This window comes from Hypanus sabinus, chromosome 12, assembly GCF_030144855.1.
Source record: "Hypanus sabinus isolate sHypSab1 chromosome 12, sHypSab1.hap1, whole genome shotgun sequence".
NCBI classification, from domain to species: Eukaryota; Metazoa; Chordata; class Chondrichthyes; order Myliobatiformes; family Dasyatidae; genus Hypanus; species Hypanus sabinus.
Genome location: NC_082717.1, coordinates 107,068,679 through 107,086,133, shown reverse-complemented (window position 1 = coordinate 107,086,133; position 17,455 = coordinate 107,068,679). Strand labels below are relative to the sequence as shown.

Genomic DNA, 17,455 nt, shown 5'->3' with positions numbered 1-17,455 from the left:
CCGCAGAATCTCTCGTGTTTAGATTCTGCGGAGCAACTCGTCACAAAAGGGGTGGCACGAAAGCACAAGACTTTACAATACTGGTGATCCGGGTTCACTTCCCACTGCTGTCTGTAAGGAGTTTGTACCGTCTGTCTGTGACCGCACTGAGTCCACAGACATACTGGTTGGTGGGATAATTGGTTATTATATTGTAAATTGTCCCGAGATTGGGCTCGGGTTAAATCAGGATCATTGGGGAGTGTGGCTCAAAGGACTGGGAGGGCTTGTTCCATTCTTTATCTCAATCATTCAACAAATAAATAAAATGCTGGAGGAATTCAGCAGGTCAGATAGCATCTACGGAGGGAATAAACAGTTAACATTTTGGCCAAGTCCCATCAATCCCTTCAGCAGGACTTGAAAGAGAGGGGAGTGAAGCCAGAATAAGGTGTTCTCCTCTTTCCTGTTCTCCCATGGTCCACTCTCCTCACCTATCAGATTCCTCTTTCTTTAGTCCTTTATCTCTTCCACCTGTCACTTCCCCAGCTTCTTACTTCATATATACATCCCCCACCCCTCCAGCCCCACGGTTTCACCTATCACCTGCCAGCTTATATCTTCCCCTTATCCCTCATCTTCATATTTGCAATGCCTTCATGAGGTAGATTGAGGTTCCTCATCCAGGAACATGGATAGGACTGTGTGGTAACGTAGAGGTTAGCATAACACTTTACAGTGCTAGCGATCAGGAGGTCTGTAAGGAATTTGTTCTCCCCATGTCCATGTGGGTTTCCTCCAAGTGCTCCGGTTTCCTCCCACATTCCAAAGGGTTAGCAAGGTGTGGGCATGCCATGTTGGCACTGGAAGGCGGGCTGCCCCCAACACATCCTTGGACTGTATTGGTTGTTGATGCAAAGAATGCATGTCACTGTATTCTTGAAGATATAGGAGCAGAATGAGGCCATTCAGCCGATTGAGTCTGCTCCATCATTCACTCATGGCTGGTGTATTATCCCTCTCAACCCCGTTCTCCTGCCTTCTCCCTGTAATCTGTGACACCCTTACTAAGGACCATCACTACTTTTTATCTTTGTGCACTGTTTATGTTACTGAACTTTGTGTGTATCTATAATATGAATCTCCCTGGTTTCTTTGGCTATGTCAGTCTAGGGGAGATGACCTCCAGCCCCGCCAAACTCCTGAGATTGAGGCGAGCTTGATCGCACCCCAAACCCCGGTTTGTGTGGATGCTGTGTCATCTGCTACCCGGTTACAAATTAATGCCTCAAAATAACAGATGGTACACTGCGTACGATTAAAGAAATTATAGACAATAGGTGCAGAAGTAGACCATTCGGCCCTTCGAGCCTGCACCGCCATTCTGAGATCATGGCTGATCATCTACTATCAATACCCGGTTCCTGCCTTGTCCCCATATCCCTTGATTTCCCTATCCATAAGATACCTATCTAGCTCCTTCTTGAAAGCATCCAGAGAATTGGCCTCCACTACCTTCCGAGGTAGTGCGTTCCAGACCCCCACAACTCTCTGGGAGAAGAAGCTTTTCCCTTAACTCTGTCCTAAATGACCTACACCTTATTCTCAAACCATGCCCTCTGGTACTGGACTCTCCCAGCATCTGGAACATATTTCCTGCCTCTATCTTGTCCAATCCCTTAATAATCTTATATGTTGCAATCAGATCCCCTCTCAATCTCCTTAATTCCAGCGTGTACAAGCTGCATAACCTCTAACCTCTAACCTCTCTGCATAAGACAGTCCAGGCATCCCAGGAATTAACCTCGTGAATCTACGCTGCACTTCCTCTACAGCCAGGATGTCCTTCCTTAAGCGTGGAGACCAAAACTGTACACAATACTCCCGGTGTGGTCTCACCAGGGCCCTGTACAAATGCAAGAGGATTTCCTTGCTATTGTACTCAATTCCCTTTGTAATAAAGGCCAACATTCCATTAGCCTTCTTCACTGCCTGCTGTACTTGCTCATTCACCTTCAGTGACTGATGAACAAGGACTCCTAGATCTCTTTGTATTTCTCCCTTACCTAACTTTACACCGTTCAGATAATAATCTGCCTTCCTGTTCTTACTCCCAAAGTGGATAACCTCACACTTATTCACATTAAATGTCATCTGCCAAGTACCTGCCCACTCACCCAGCCTATCCAAATCACCCTGAATTCTCCTAACATCCTCATCACATGTCACACTGCCACCCAGCTTAGTATCATCAGCAAACTTGCTGATGTTATTCTCAATGCCTTCATCTAAATCGTTGACGTAAATCGTAAACAGCTGTGGTCCCAATACCGAGCCCTGTGGCACCCCACTAGTCACCACCTGCCATCCAAGAAACACCCATTCACCACTACCCTTTGCTTTCTATCTGCCAACCAGTTTTCTATCCGTGTCAATGTCTTCCCCCCCAATGCCATGAGCTTTGATTTTACCCACCAATCTCCTATGTGGGACCTTATCAAACGCCTTCTGAAAGTCGAGGTACACAACATCCACTGGATCTCCCTTGTCTAACTTCCTGGTTACATCCTCATAAAACTCCAATAGATTAGACAAGCATGATTTACCCTTGGTAAATCCATGCTGGCTCGGCCCAATCCTATCACTGCTATCTAGATATGCCACTATTTCATCTTTAATAATGGACTCTAGCATCTTCCCCACTACCGATGTTAGGCTGACAGGTTGATAGTTCTCTGTTTTCTCCCTCTCTCCTTTCTTAAAAAGTGGGACAACATTAGCCATGCTCCAATCCTCAGGAACTGATCCTGAGTCTAAGGAACATTGGAAAATGATTACCAATGCATCCGCAATTTCCAGGGCCACCTCCTTTAGTACCCTAGGGTGCAGACCATCTGGACCTGGGGATTTGTCAGCCTTCAGTCCCATCAGTCTACTCATCACCGTTTCCTTCCTAATGTCAATCTGTTTCATTTCCTCTGTTCCCCTATGTCCTTGGCCCATCCATACATCTGGAAGATTGCTTGTGTCTTCCTTAGTGAAGACAGATCTAAAGTACTTATTAAATTCTTCTGCCATATCTGTTTCTCATAACAATTTCACCCAATTCATTCTTCAAGGGCCCAACAATGTTCTTAGCTATCTTCTTTCTCTTCACATACCTAAAAAAGCTTTTGCTATCCTCCTTTATATTACAATAGACAATAGGTGCAGAAGTAGACCATTCGGCCCCTCGAGTCTGCACCGCCATTCTGAGATCATGGCTGATCATTCACTATCAATACCCAGTCCCTGCCTTGTCCCCATATCCCTTGATTCTCCTATCCATCAGATATCTATCTAGCTCCTTCTTGAAAGTCCTGGCTAGCTTGTGTTCGTACCTCATTTTTTTTCTCCCAGTATTGCCTTTTTAGTTAAGTTCTGTTGTTCCTTAAAAAATGTTCCAATCATCTGTCCTCCCACTCACCTTAGCTCTGTCATACTTTTTTTTTTAATGCTATGCAATCTCTGACTTCCTTTGTCAACCACTGTGGCCCCTTTCCCCCCTTTGAATCCTTCCTTCTCCGGGGGATGAACTGATTTTGCACCTTGTGCATTATTCCCAAGAATACCTGTCATTGCTGTTCCACTGTCTTTTCTGCTAGGATATCTGTCCAGTTAACTTTGGCCAGCTCCTCCCTCATGGCTCCATAGTCTCCTTTGTTCATCTGCAACACTGACACCTCTGAGCTGCCCTTATCCTTCTCAAATTGCAGATAAAAACATCATATTATGATTATCACAAATTATATTTATGAATCTTAACTGAAGGGTTAGTAAAGTATAACAAAAAGAAAAGGGGCCATTCTAATTAAACAGTCAAATGTGCACAAGTTGGAGCTCATCTTGAACTTCTCTGTCACTCACACACTGGGCCCTCGGGCAACGTGAAAGCAGACACCACCTTCTGAATGTCGCTCGCAATCCATCTCGAACAAACGGGTCTCCCACGGGATCGTATACTATGACCGGTTCTCCCCAATGTCTTCTCTCTTCATCTCCTGACGAGCAGAAGCTCCAACTTCAACCTTGGTGTCCCTCACCAGAGAAACCTCTGAGTTGGATCCAACATCGGAGTTGGATGGCACACATTTCTCCTCTCTCTTATCTTCAACAATAACCCAAACACGCATGAAAACATTACAGAGCTGCCAAAATGAAATACATACAGCATAACAGTTAAAATATGAACCAGGGATTACACATGTGTATACAATCATTAATTTACGGTTTTTTATTATTATGTATTGCAATGTACTCCTGCTGCCTAAGAACCAATTTCATGACATATATTGGTGATTTAAATCCAGATTTGGATCAGGAACCTATCAACCTCTTTAAATATACTCATTGACTTAACCTGTTATCTGTGGTAGAGAATTCCACAGATTCCCTCTGGCTAAAGAAATTCCTCATCATCTCTTTTCTAAATGGACGTCCCTCTATTTTGAGTCTGTTCCCCTCTGGCCCGTTATAGGAAGCATCCTCTCCACATCCACTCTACCTTTTAATGAACATGTGACAAATAGAGCTAATCTTTAAAATCTTTATCCTCTTTAAGGAATGGCTTAGAGGGATATTGGCCAAATTGGATGGGACAACTTGGTTGGTATGGGTGAATTGGGCTGTGGGAAATGGGTTAAGGGGTTGTGTTTTCATGTTGGTGCTAGCATGGGTTATGTCTCCACTTGCCTACTATCCCTTCCCCCAACCCCCACAATAAAACCCACAGTTAATGAAGTATTCTTTTTGTTTTCAGGCTAGACTGAACTGCAAGCACTGTGGGAAACCTGTCATCGATGTGAGGGTGGGCATGCAATATTTCTCAGAATACAGCAACGTCCAACAGTGTCCGCACTGCGGCAACCTGGACTACCACTTTGTAAAACCCTTTTCCTCCTTCAAAGTGTTGGAAGCTTATTGACGAATGCTTTCTTTTTTTTCCTTTCTAGAGTAATTCTTTACGTAGAGGTGTAATACCTTGTTTCTGACTCGGTTGCTTGTCTGTAAGTCTTTACCCAGTGTTAGCCATTGGTTGTGTGGTGGAACTGGGGACGGAGGTTGGCTGTGACAGGAGGCTTTGCTGAAATGGGCAGGGTTAGCCTGTTCCAAGTGAAGAAGATTTTCATACAAGCAGCTGTTAGGTTAGTTTGAGACTGTATTCTCCAAGGCTGGATTCCAACCTCGAAAAGAATGGCAAAGGGTGTTTATTTTTGCAGTTGCTGTTGCAACTTGGTGCTTGACGGTTGAATGTACGTAACTATACTCCATGGCCAGTGGCTTTCCTCTTCTCCTTGGGTATTTCCCTGGCCTTATCGAAGTTTGTTCAAGACCCAGTTGTGAAGTGTTGCGTTTACAGAGAAGTGTTGATCAAGTGCAAAGGAGAGGGATTAAAGAGGTTTGCTGCTCTTAGTAGAAATGACCCCCAGTTTAAGACTCACTTCCCCAAGCTCGCAGCACATACACTCTGGCCACTTTATTAGGTACACAAGTGGAACCCAGTGTGGTCTTCTGCTGAAGTCCATCCACTTCAAGATTCAACATGTTGTGCAGTCAGAGATGTTCTTCCACACCCCACTGTTGTAATGTGTGGTTATTTAAGTTATAGTTGCCTTCCTGTCAGTTTGAACCAGTCTGGCCAGTCTCCTCTGACCTCTCTCATTAATAAGTTGTTTATGCTCAAAGAGCTGCTGCTCACCGGATGTTTCTTGGTTTTCACACCTTTATAAACTCTGGAGACAGTTCTGTGTGAAAATCCCAGGAGATCAACAGCTTCTGAGATACTCAAACCACCCCATCTGGCACCAACAATCATTCCATGCTCACTCTCACTTAGAGAATATTTCTTCCTCATTCTGAAGTCTGGCCTCAACAACAACCTCTTGACCATGTCTGCATGCTTCTGTGCATTGAGTTGCTGCCATATGATTACCTAATTAGATACTTGCATTAATATGCAGGTGTACCTAATAAACTGGCCTCTGAGTGTGGAGTAGGCATGTTACCAAGTCTTCTCCTGCCCATTCTCTGGGACCTAAGAGTTGGCTAGAGTTGTCTCTTTTGTTGATTGTAATTTCTCACTTGGAATCTGTTGACCAACTCTCTGGCATGTGGATGCCTCCTCTGGTACCAGCTCTTAATGAATTTTGTGAGAAGATGGCAGCTTTTGTCCACTAGGGGCTCATCTGACCATCGGGGGTACATTCATCTAGTCAGTGATAAGGAGCGGAGACCCTGATGTGGCCAGTTAACTTGATGGAAACCGTCCACTGTGAATGAAGTCTTGGGGTTTGTATCAATTGATATTTCTGCTAGAAGTTTCAACATACTTATTTTATTCCACTCCCCAATCCTGTTCCAACATGTCGGTCCACGGCCTCCTCTACTGCCACGATGAGGTCACTTTCAGGAGGAGCAATACCTCATATTCTGCTTGGATACCCTCTAATCTGATGGCATAACCATCAATTTCTCTAACTTCTGGTAATTTGAATCCTCACCCCTTCTCTCCTTTTCAATATTCCCCTTTCTGGCTCCCCTCTTACCCTTTCTCTTCTTGCCTACTCATCACCTCCCCCAGTGCCCCTCCTCCTTCCCTTTCTCCCATAGTCCACTATCCTCTTAACAGTTTCCTTCTTTAGCTCTTTCAGCTTTTCCACCTATCACCTGCCAGCTTCTCACTTCATCCCAGCCTCCCTCACCAGGTCTGACTTCTCACCTGTCAGCCTGTTCTCTCTCTCCCCGCCCCCCCACCCCACTGCCCATCTTATTCTGGCTTCTTCCCCCTTCCTTTCCAGTCCTGGTGAAGGGTCTTGTCCCTTCATCGACGCTGCCTGACCTGCTGAGTTCCTCCAGCAATTTGTGTGGTATTCCAAATACTTCAGAATGCAGTAACCCAGAGTGGAGTTTGTAGTCTGTTGGAGTGCAGTATCAGTGACGACGTGGCTGATAAAGCTGTTGGTGCTGGGCTAGGTTTTGAAGAGGCAGTGAAGAGAATGGTTCTGTTTTACTGTGAATTAGCACCAAATGACAGAGGCATCCACCATTGGGATTGAGTGGAAGAGTCCACCTAGAATCTGTGTCCAGGGTATTCAGTCAAGACTTGCGCTCATAGACATCTGGTTCATCAGCAGGGCCCTTTCCTCCATGCTGCAGCTGATTGATTAATAAATCGAATATCATTCTTGTGTTGTGTCTGAGATTGAGAACCCCTGAACTTGGTGCTCCCTGTCACTTTAATTCTCCAACCCTTGCTTTGTCTCCTGTCTTTGGTTTTGTAATCTGCAGTTTATTCTCCAACGTGGTTGATCATAACCTTCAGGATCAGTGATGTCCTCAACTGTTTCAGATAATCAACTCTTCTGACATAACTAGTATTGTCTCCTTATCTCCCCTTTCATCTTTGCCCTCCCTCCTTCCACCCTCTGCCCTCCTCCCTCATCCCTCTCCTCTTGCACTCTCTTCTCCTCTCCTGCTATTGAACTTTGCCCTAGATTCCAATTCTTGCTAGTTCTCTACAGGGAGTAGCCTGGAGTAGGTGTGATGAACAGATCATTAGGTTGGCCTTGGACTGAAAATATCTTCCCTCCAAATGGAGTCACTTCTCCTCACGTATTAATGAAGATATTTTATTGATGATCTCGCGCTGCTTGTTCCAGTCAAGAATATACAGAATATAAATTGTTTATTTGAAAAATAAAGTATTATTTTTGCATTAGAAAAGGGTGTGTGTGTCTGAGAGAATGTGTGTTTGAGCTAATATGTTCACAGGAAGAGTTGGTATATTGTTGTACGTGTATGCGTTTGTACCCCTGCTGTGTAACGCGAGGTACGTGGCTGCTTTAGGCCTCGTGCATTTACTGGGATACCTTGTCACTCTGCTTGTGAAAGGGGAATGGCAGTTGAGGGTTTGAGGATATCGTTGTGGTGTAAAGCTTCTTGTTTTGGTGGTAAAAGCCACATTCCCACATTTGGTTAAGAGCACATTTTTACTTGCAATAAATTATGGCAAGAAACCTTTTTATTTGGTGTCTTGTGTGTTCTTTGTACATTCAACAGTTAATAAAGGCTTGGTGCTGACTTGAGATGGCAGGTGCTGGAACCTGGAGCAACACCCAAAATACAAAGGTGCTCAGTGGGTCAGGCAGCATCTGTGGAGGGAAATGGATTATTAATTTTTTGGGGGTGAGACCTGTCTCACAGCTGCCATCGAATAGCAGGTACTGAAGTCCCACTCCACCAGGTTCTGGAACAGTTTCTACCCTTCAACCATCAGACTACTGAACCAACGTGGATAAGTCCAGTCATCCAACTCTGAACTGATTCCAAAACCTACAGACTCTTTCAAGGACTCTTCACCCCATGTTCTCAGTATTATTATTTATTGATTTTTTTGAACAATTTGTCTTTTGCATACTGGTTGTCAGAATTTATATAGTTTTTCGTAAACTTTTGTATTTATTTTCCTGTAAATGCCTGCAAGAAAATTAATCTCAAGTTAGTATATGGTGACATATACTGTATGTACTGTACTTTGATAATAAATTCACTTGGAACTTTAATTGGGACAGATCAGTGGCTTTGTGTTCACTGGAAGTGGTTATTCCTTAAATTAGCACTGCTGGAAGCATTTGTCAGCTCAGACAGCTTGATTAGAGAGGAACAGAGATGGGTCTAACCCTTTATGCCATTCACTTTTCATTGCAACTGGGCATTAAACACTTCATTAAATGTCTTAACCATACAGAAACTTAACTAATTTGAAACATTAATGCTATTTTCCTCTGCAGTGGTTGTCTGGCCTGTTGAAATGTCCCATCATTTATGACTTAATTTGAAAAGTTCAGCGGTAAAGTTTTGGACTTAAGAACACAGCATAGGAACAGACCCTCTACTTCTGAACCAGTGTGGATAACTTCACTCAACACCGAACACAACCTGTGGACTCGCTTTCAAGGGCTCAGCAACTCATGTTCTCAATATTATTTATTTGTTTTCTTTGTACAGTTTGCTGCACATTGGTTGCTTGTCAGTCTTTGTGCGTAGTTTTCATTGATTCTGTTGTATTTCTTTGTTCTACTGTGAATTATCCGCAAGAAAACGAATCTCAGGGTTGTATTTGCTGTCATATATTTGTTAATACATTTACTTCGAACTTCAAACTACAACAGTAATTTAGCTAATCCCATCTGCCTGCACATGGTGCACACCTCTCCATTCTCTGGTCTTATACAGGGAGGAGTCGGACACTGAATGAAGGAATCTGGGAATACAGATCACTAATTCATTGAAAGAAGTGTCATGGGTCGATAGTCATAAATAAAGCTTTTTGGCACATTGGCCTGCATAAATTAAATCAAAATATTGAGTACAGGAGATGGGGTATTATGTAGTTGTATAAAATACTGGTGGAGTTTAATTGGAATATTGTGTGCAGTTTCAGTCACCTAGCTACAGGAAAGATTTAAATAAGGTTGAAAGAAAACAGAGAAAATTTCTAATTTCTAAAGTAAGTAAGTGTTCAGCACAACATTGTGGGCCGATGGGCCGATGCTGTCAGTTTTCTATGTTTCCCAGGAGTGAAGGTCAAAAGGCATCACTGATATCCAGCCCAAGTCCAATGTCACAGCCAAGAAAGTACTCAGTATCTCAAGTTCCTTGGAGGGCTAGGGAGATTTTGCATGTCTCCTTCGACCTTCACCAATTTTTATTGATGCACCATAGAAAGCATTCTCTGATATGGACAATTTAAATTTGAAGGGAGCCAGCAGTTAATTCCCCATGCCTTATAGCCCTTGAGAAGATACAGAAAATATCTTACCAAGATGAATCATGGCTTAGTGTGGTAACTGCTCTGTCCATGAATGCAAGAAACTGCACGTGGGCAAAGCCCAGCACATCACAGAAACCAACCTCCCTTTGAATGACTGTCTGTGTTCCACTGCCTTAGAAAATTTGTTGGAAGGTATTCGAAGAGATTGGATATATGAGTATTTTGAAAGAGGAATTGATTAGGGTTAGTCAGCATAGCTTGGTGCATGTTAGGTTGCGTCTAACCAATCACATGGAGTCTTTTGAGGAAATTGCCTGGAACGTTGATGAAGACAAGGCTGTGGATGTTGTCTACGTGGACTTCAGCAAGGCATTTTGCAATGCCCCACATGGGAGGTTGGTCAAGAAGATTCAGTCGTTTAGCATTCAAGATGAGGTAGTAAATTGGATTAGACATTGACTTTCTGGGAGATACCAGAGAGTGGTAGCAGATGGCTGCCTCTCTGACTGGAGTTCTGTGCCTAGTGGTGTGTTGCAGGATTTGGTGTTGGGTCCATTGTTGTTTGTCATCTATATTTATGATCTTGTTGATAATGTGGTTAGTTGGGTCAGCAAATTTTCAGATGGCACCAAGATCAGGGGTGTAGTGGACAGCAAGGAAGACTAGCAATGCTTACAGTAGGATCTGGACCAGCTGGAAAAATGGTAGAAGGGATTTAATGCAGACAAATGTGAGGTGTTGGACTTTGGGAGAACCAACCAGGGTAGGACTTGCAGAGTGAACGGTAGGGCACTGAGGAGTGTGGTAGAACAAAAGGAACTGGGAATACAGGTCTATAATTCATTGAAAATGGCAGCACTGATAGATAGGGTCGTAAAGAAAGCTGTTGGCACATCGGCCTTCATAAGCCAAGGTATTAAGTACAAGTGTTAGGATATTATGTTGAAGTTGTATAAAATGGTTAGTGAGGCCTAATTTGGAGTATTGTGTGTAGTTTTGGTCACCTACCTGCAGGAAAGATGCAAATAAGGATTAGAGAATACAGGGAAAATTTACAAGGATGTTGTCGGGATTGGAGGACTGAATTGTAAGGAAAGACTGGGTAGTTTAGGACTTTACGCCTTGGAACATAGAAGATGGAGGGAAAGATTTGATGTACAAAAAGGGTATAGTGGCTTTTCCACTGAGGTTGGGTGAGACTCGAACTAGAGGTCATGGGTGAAGGGTGAAATGTTTAAAGGCAACGTGAGCGGAAACTTCTTCAGAGGGTCATGAGCGTGTGGAATGATCTGCCAGTGCAAGTGGTACATGCAAGCTCAATTTCAATGTTTAAGAGAAGCTTGGATAGGCACACGGATGGGAGGGGTATGGAGGGCTATGGTCCACATGTAAGTTGATGGGAATAGGTCAATTAATACTTCAGCACAGACCAGATGGGCCGAAGGCCCTGTTTCTATGGTTCAATTTTCTATGACTAAAGGCAGACAGCATAAAGTCTGGACATTCTCTCTTCTCTCCTCTTCCATTGGGCAGAAGGAAAGATGGAAGGAATGAGCTTCATTTGTCACGTGCATAGAAATGCGCAATTTGCATCAGCAACTGACACGGTCCAAGGATGTGCTGGTGGCAGTTTGCTAATGTCGCTGTGCTTCTAGTACCGACATAGCACGCCCACGTTCCCCTAGCTGTCTGTAAGGAGTTTGTCCAGCCTCCCCGTGACTGTGCAAGTTTCCTCCGGCTGCTCTAGTTTCATCGCACAATCCAAAGATGTACTGGTTAGTAGGTTAATTGGTCAATGTAAATTGTCCTGAGGTTAGGCTAGAATAAAATCAGGGGTTTGCTAGATGGCGTGGTTCAAAGGGCTGAAAAGGCCTGTTCTGTGCTGTATTTCAATAAATACATTCATAAAAACCTACTAACCCTAATGTTTGGAACGTGGGAGGAAACTGGAGAACCCAGAGGAACCCCACACATCACAGAGAGAATGATAATTCCTTACGGGCAGCAGCAGAACTGAACTCAGGTTGCTCACGCTGTAAAGTGTTATGCAAGCCGCCATGCTATTGTGCCACTTCAATACGAAAGCCTGAAAGCTCATACCATCTAACTAAGGACAACTTCTATCCCACTGTTCTAAAGTATTGAACAGTTCCCTTGTACTATTACAGCACCAGAAACTTGGATTCACTCCCTCCGCTGTAAGTAAGGAGTTGATGTGTTGTCCCTGTGACCGCGTGCGTGGATTGCCCCTGGGTGCTTCAGTTTGCTCCCACATTCCAAAGGTGTACGGTTCAGGAGGTTAATTGGTCACATGGGTGTAATTTGGGAAGTGTGGCCCAATAGGTCGGGAGGGCCTGTTACCGTGCTGTGTCTTGAAATAAAATAACTGCACCCAATAACAGAAAATAAATTAATGCTTTAATGGCAGGAAGCAATTGGGAACAATTGACTATACTTTTCTGTCAGTCAACAGCATTCACATCTGTGACTTCCATTCCCTCTGACCCCTCTTCCTGAGCAGCTGTTGTCTCTGCTGTGGTAAGTCCTGTTTGACCCAGAGTGGGAGCAGGAGCAGGAATCTCTGGCATAGGAACTGGAGCAGGAACTGCACTCTGGATCTCTGGCATAGGAACTGGAGTCTGGATCTCTGGGATAGGAACTGGAGTCTGGATCTCTGGAGTAGGAACTGGAGCAGGATCTGGAGTCTGGATCTCTGGCATAGGAACTGGAGCAGGAATTGGAGTCTGGATCTCTGGAATAGGACCTGGAGCAGGAACTAGAGTCTGGATTTTTGGAATAGGAACTGGAGCAGGAACTGGAGTCTGGATCTCTGGAGCAGCCCCTGGTGTCTGGATTTCTGGAGCAGGAACTGGAGTCTGGATCTCTGGAGCAGGAACTGGAGTCTGGATCTCTGGGATAGGAACTGGAGTCTGGATCTCTGGGATAGGAACTGGAGTCTGGATCTCTGGAGCAGGAACTGGAGTCTGGATCTCTGGGATAGGAACTGGAGTCTGGATCTCTGGGATAGGAACTGGAGTCTGGATCTCTGGAGCAGGAACTGGAGTCTGGATCTCTGGGATAGGAACTGGAGTCTGGATCTCTGGGATAGGAACTGGAATCTGGATCTCTGGAGTAGGAACTGGAGTCTGGATCTCTGGAGTAGGAACTGAAGTCTGGATCTCTAGAGTAGGAACTGGAGCAGGAACTGGAGTCTGGATCTCTGGGATAGGAACTGGAGTCTGGATCTCTGGAGTAGGAACTGGAGTCTGGATCTCTGGAGTAGGAACTGGAGTCTGGATCTCTGGAGCAGGAACTAGAGAGGGAGCTGCAGCAGGAAAAGCAAGTGGCGCTGGAACCAGATGTGGATCTAGTGGGGGAACTACAGCAGGTTCTAGAGTGGAAACTGGAACTTTAGTAGGAGTTGGAGCAGGATCAACAGTGGGACTGGGAACTGGAGCAAGAGCCAGAGTGGTAACTGGATCGAAAACAGGATGCAGGACTGGAGCAGTAGTGGGAATGAGAGCTGGACTGGGACTGGTAGTGGGAGCAGGAAGTGGAGTGATTGCGGGAGTGAGAGGACTGAAGGGACTGGGAGCTGAAGCCAGAAGAGAGGCAAAATCTGGAGAAGGGACCGGAGCTGGAACAGGGACAAGATTGGGAGCAGAAACAGGCAGTGGAGCGGGAGATAACTCTGAGCCTGACTCAGGCGTTGTTGGTGGGACTGAACCCACAGCCCTTATCAGCTCTGGCTGCTCCAGTAACGGTGGCTTGGCCAGCTGGATCCATGGGGAACCATCGTCATCCTGCCCACCTTCTGTGGAGTGTGTGTCAGCTGCCGCAGGAAAGTCTTGTAGTTGCCTTCCCCCCCAACCAAAACCTGTGGTGGAGCCCACTTCCCCCTCTCCGAAGTCTGCCTCATCATCATCCAGGGTTTCCGTCCCCTCTGCCTTGCTCCGCACGTTCACGATTCTCTTGTAGAGCTCTGCTCTCTCCTCCTGCAGGACCCTGCACAAGTTCTCCAGCCTCTTGATCTTCAGCTGGAAGCACTCGTATTCCTTGGAGCGCATTTCCCTCTGCAACAGAGGAGACCAGAGTTAAACTTACAGCACGAGCCTATTCAGCATGTCAGGCCTGAGTTGATTCTCCAGTTCAATTCCCCACAGCCCCCCACCATTCATCCCCTCCTTCCCAAGAAAAGCTTGTCTTTCATACCATTCATTCAGTCCATTCATTACAACGGTGTACTGGGGGTTGTACAAACGTAAACAACAGAATGCAGAAGAAAGCTTTACGGAGAAAGTGCGGAGCAGTCAGGTAATAAAGTGCAAGGTCATTATATGGTAGGCTTTGAGGACAAGTGTCCATCCTACTGTACTAGGGGATTGTTCAATGGTCTTACGACACCAGAATAGAAGGTCTGGAGTGGGTAGGGACTTTGATTATGCCGAGAAGTATAGGCAGAGTCCATAGAGGAGAGGCCAGTTTTCATGATGTGCTGAGCTGTGTCCAACATTTTCTTGTGGTCACGGGTAGAGTAGTTGCCATACCGAGCTGTGATGCATCCGGAGGGGATGCTCTCTGTGGTGACTGGATAAAAATTAGTGAGTCTCAGAATGTCCAAATGTCATAGTTGTACTCTTCTCCCCATTTCGTCTGTGCCGAACCTTTTAAACTGCCTTGACCCATTGACCTGACAGCTTGATCCACACTCTCACCACCTTCATGTTTCCCTTAAGTATTTCACCTTTCATCCTTAACTGATAACCTCTGGTTCTGGTGTCACCCAACCTCAGTGGAAAAATACCTGCTTACATCTATTTTTGTGGGGGTGGGCATATCTTCGGAGATCACTAGATTTTCCATTTGTACCTCAGTACTGAAATAACAACCACCATAAGGATCGCAGTTAATGGAGATTCATCCTGGTGGATCTTCCTCTGCCAACTGTCTTGAAGAATGACAGGCTGAGGACTTCAGTGGAGAGGAAAGGTAGTGTGTGGATGGAAGGTGGGGTGGGGGCAGGGAATAGATTAATCCTCACCTCCTCGATCATACCCAGGAGAGCTCTATTGCAGGATTCCCACTTGGTCTTCCACATTAATGTCTCCTTTTCAACCTTCTTCATTTTTCTTGTCATCTGTGAGGGAACAACAATCTGTGTTATAGATCAAGAAACAGAGACATGTACCAGTAGCTGTCCCCCAAGTTGCAACCCCCCCCCCCTCACTCTCCCAGACTTCCTTTTGGGTCTTGGTTATAGGTTTGGATTCCCATCTACAACCATAGTAAAAAGTCAGACCGGCTGCATGAGCCTCATGAGCTGTCCATGGTACTGATTAAAGAGGCCCAAGGTTGCAGGCAAGGGTAATTTCAAACGCAAGAGATTCTGCAAACGCTGGAAATCCTGAGCAACACACACAAAATGCTGGGGGACTCAGCAGGTCAGGCAGCATCTATGGAGAGTAAACAGTTGATGTTTAAGTCTGAAACCCTTCATCAGAACACTTGGATTGTAGACTTGTTAATTTCCCTCCATAGACACTGCCTGATCTGCAGGGTTCCTCCAGCTTTTTGTGTGTGTTTCATTTGAAATCACTAGTGGCTGATGTCACTAGGTTATGTTCTGGTAATTTCAACATTATACTATTATTCAACGGTGAATAAATTCCTTCACATGCTGCAGAGTGCTTTATCCTTTGCAGAACTCTTCCTTTCATTGCCAACTGTCTTTTGGTGTCTTCTTCTATAAAAAACATAAGGACCAGGAGCAGGAATGGCCATCCAGCCTGTTGAGCCAGCTCCGCTGTTCAATAAGGACCAGGAGCAGGAGTGACCATCCAGCCTGTCGAGCCAGCTCCGCTGTTCAATAAGGACCAGGAGCAGGAGTGACCATCCAGCCTGTCGAGCCAGCTCCGCTGTTCAATAAGAACATACTGATCTGGCCATGGGCTCAGCTCCACCTTCGTGCCTTTTCCGCATAACCTGCAATGCAAAAATCTATCCAGCTCTGTCTTAACTGTATTTAATGCTTCTACTGCTTGCCTGGGCAGAGAATTCCACAGATTCACTGCTGTCTGGGAAAAGCAGTTTCTTCTCGTCTCTGTCCTAAATCGATACCCCTGGATCTTGAGGCTATGTTCCCTAGACTAGTCTCACTTACCAGTAGAAGCAATTTTCCTGCCTCCATCTTATCTATCCTTTTGTAATTTTAGAACAGTATGCTTCCATAATATCCCCTGTTATTCTTTTAAATTCCAATGAGTATAGTCCCAGGTCAATGAATCTCTCCTTAAAGGTTAACCCTCTCACCTCTGGAATCAACCTGGAGAGGCTCTTTGACACACCCTCCACACTGATCCAGACAGATCATGTCTTATTTTAGTATGAAGGTATGGTTAATGTAATGTTTTACAGTACCAGGGATTGGAAGATTGCTTTGATAATTGCTGCTGTCTGTAAGGAGTTTGTACGTTCTCCCTGTGATTGCGTATGTTTCCTCTGGGTGCTCTGGTTTCCTCCCACATTCCAAAGATGTACAGGTTAGGGTTAGTACGTTATGGGCATGCTACCTTGGTGCCAGAAGCATGGCCACACTTGCGGGCTACCCCTAGAACATCCTTGGACTGTGTTGGACCATAAGACCATAAGACATAAGAGCAGAATTAGCCCATCTGGCCCATCGAGTCTGTTCCACCATGGCTGATTCTCAACCCCAGTTCCTAGCCTTCTCCCCGTATCCTTTGATGCCATGCCCAATCAAGAACCTATCAATCTCTGCTTTAAATACACCCAACGACCTGGTCTCCACAGCTTCCCATGGCAACAAATTCCACAAATTCACCACCCTTTGGCTAAAGAAATTTCTCCGCATCTCTGTTTTGAAAGGGCACCCCTCTATCCTGAGGCTGTGCCCTCTTGTCCTAGACTCTCCCACCATGGGAAACATCCTTTCCACCTCTACTCATTTGAAAGGTTTTGACATGTAACACATTTCACTCTATGTTTCGATATACATCTAACAGATAAAGCTAATCTAATTTTACCTTTAAGCTTTTCAGTGTACCTTCATTCATATGACAATCATAAACCAATTTCAATTCCAATTCTACTCAGTTAAACTGACAAAGAGTTGAAATGATCTCTGTAATCTCACTGGTTACAAAGTACCTGTCGAAAAATCACCCATTTATCCAAACTCTGTTAGTCAAACTTCCTGAAGCCAATCAAGACTGTGCACGTAAGTTCATCATCAAAGTATGTATACTATATACATCCCTAAGATTCATTTACTTGCAGGCATTTACAGGAAAATAAAGCAATACAATAGAATTTAGGAAAAACGATATATAAACAAAGACAGACAAATATCCAATGTGCAAAAGAAGACAAATCATGGCAATAATAAAATAAAGTAAATAATTAACATTGAGAACATGAGTTGTAGAGTCCTTTAGAATGAGTCCAGTTTGTGGAATCAGCTCAGTGTTGAGGTGAGTGAAGTTATGCTCTCAAGTTCAGGAGGTTGATTGTTGAGGTGTAACTGTTCCTGTGGGACTCACAATAAGGCTCCTGTACCTCCTTCCTGATGGTGGTGGTGGCAAGAGAGGGAAGCTGGTCAAATGTGGGCAGACAGGATGGGCTCAGGTGGAGGATCTCGACTGGCGT

At 44.8% G+C, this 17,455-nt stretch overlaps 2 protein-coding genes across 2 annotated transcripts in view; one reads left to right on the top strand and one right to left on the bottom strand.

Moving 5' to 3' along the window:
• Positions 1 to 8,041, top strand: part of heca (hdc homolog, cell cycle regulator) — a 39,923-nt gene extending 31,882 nt beyond the window's left edge. The window contains exon 4 of the mRNA XM_059986638.1: positions 4,778 to 8,041. Within this exon, the coding sequence (XP_059842621.1) occupies positions 4,778 to 4,942 (165 nt within the window). The 3' untranslated portion in view covers positions 4,943 to 8,041. The remainder of the gene's footprint in view (positions 1 to 4,777) is intronic.
• A 4,211-nt stretch (positions 8,042 to 12,252) lies between these two features.
• Positions 12,253 to 17,455, bottom strand: part of LOC132402422 (beta-taxilin-like) — a 71,375-nt gene continuing 66,172 nt past the window's right edge. The window contains exons 9-10 of the mRNA XM_059985279.1: positions 14,832 to 14,927; positions 12,253 to 13,863 (exon numbers count right to left, since the gene is read on the bottom strand). Of these exons, the coding sequence (XP_059841262.1) occupies positions 12,253 to 13,863; positions 14,832 to 14,927 (1,707 nt within the window). The remainder of the gene's footprint in view (positions 13,864 to 14,831; positions 14,928 to 17,455) is intronic.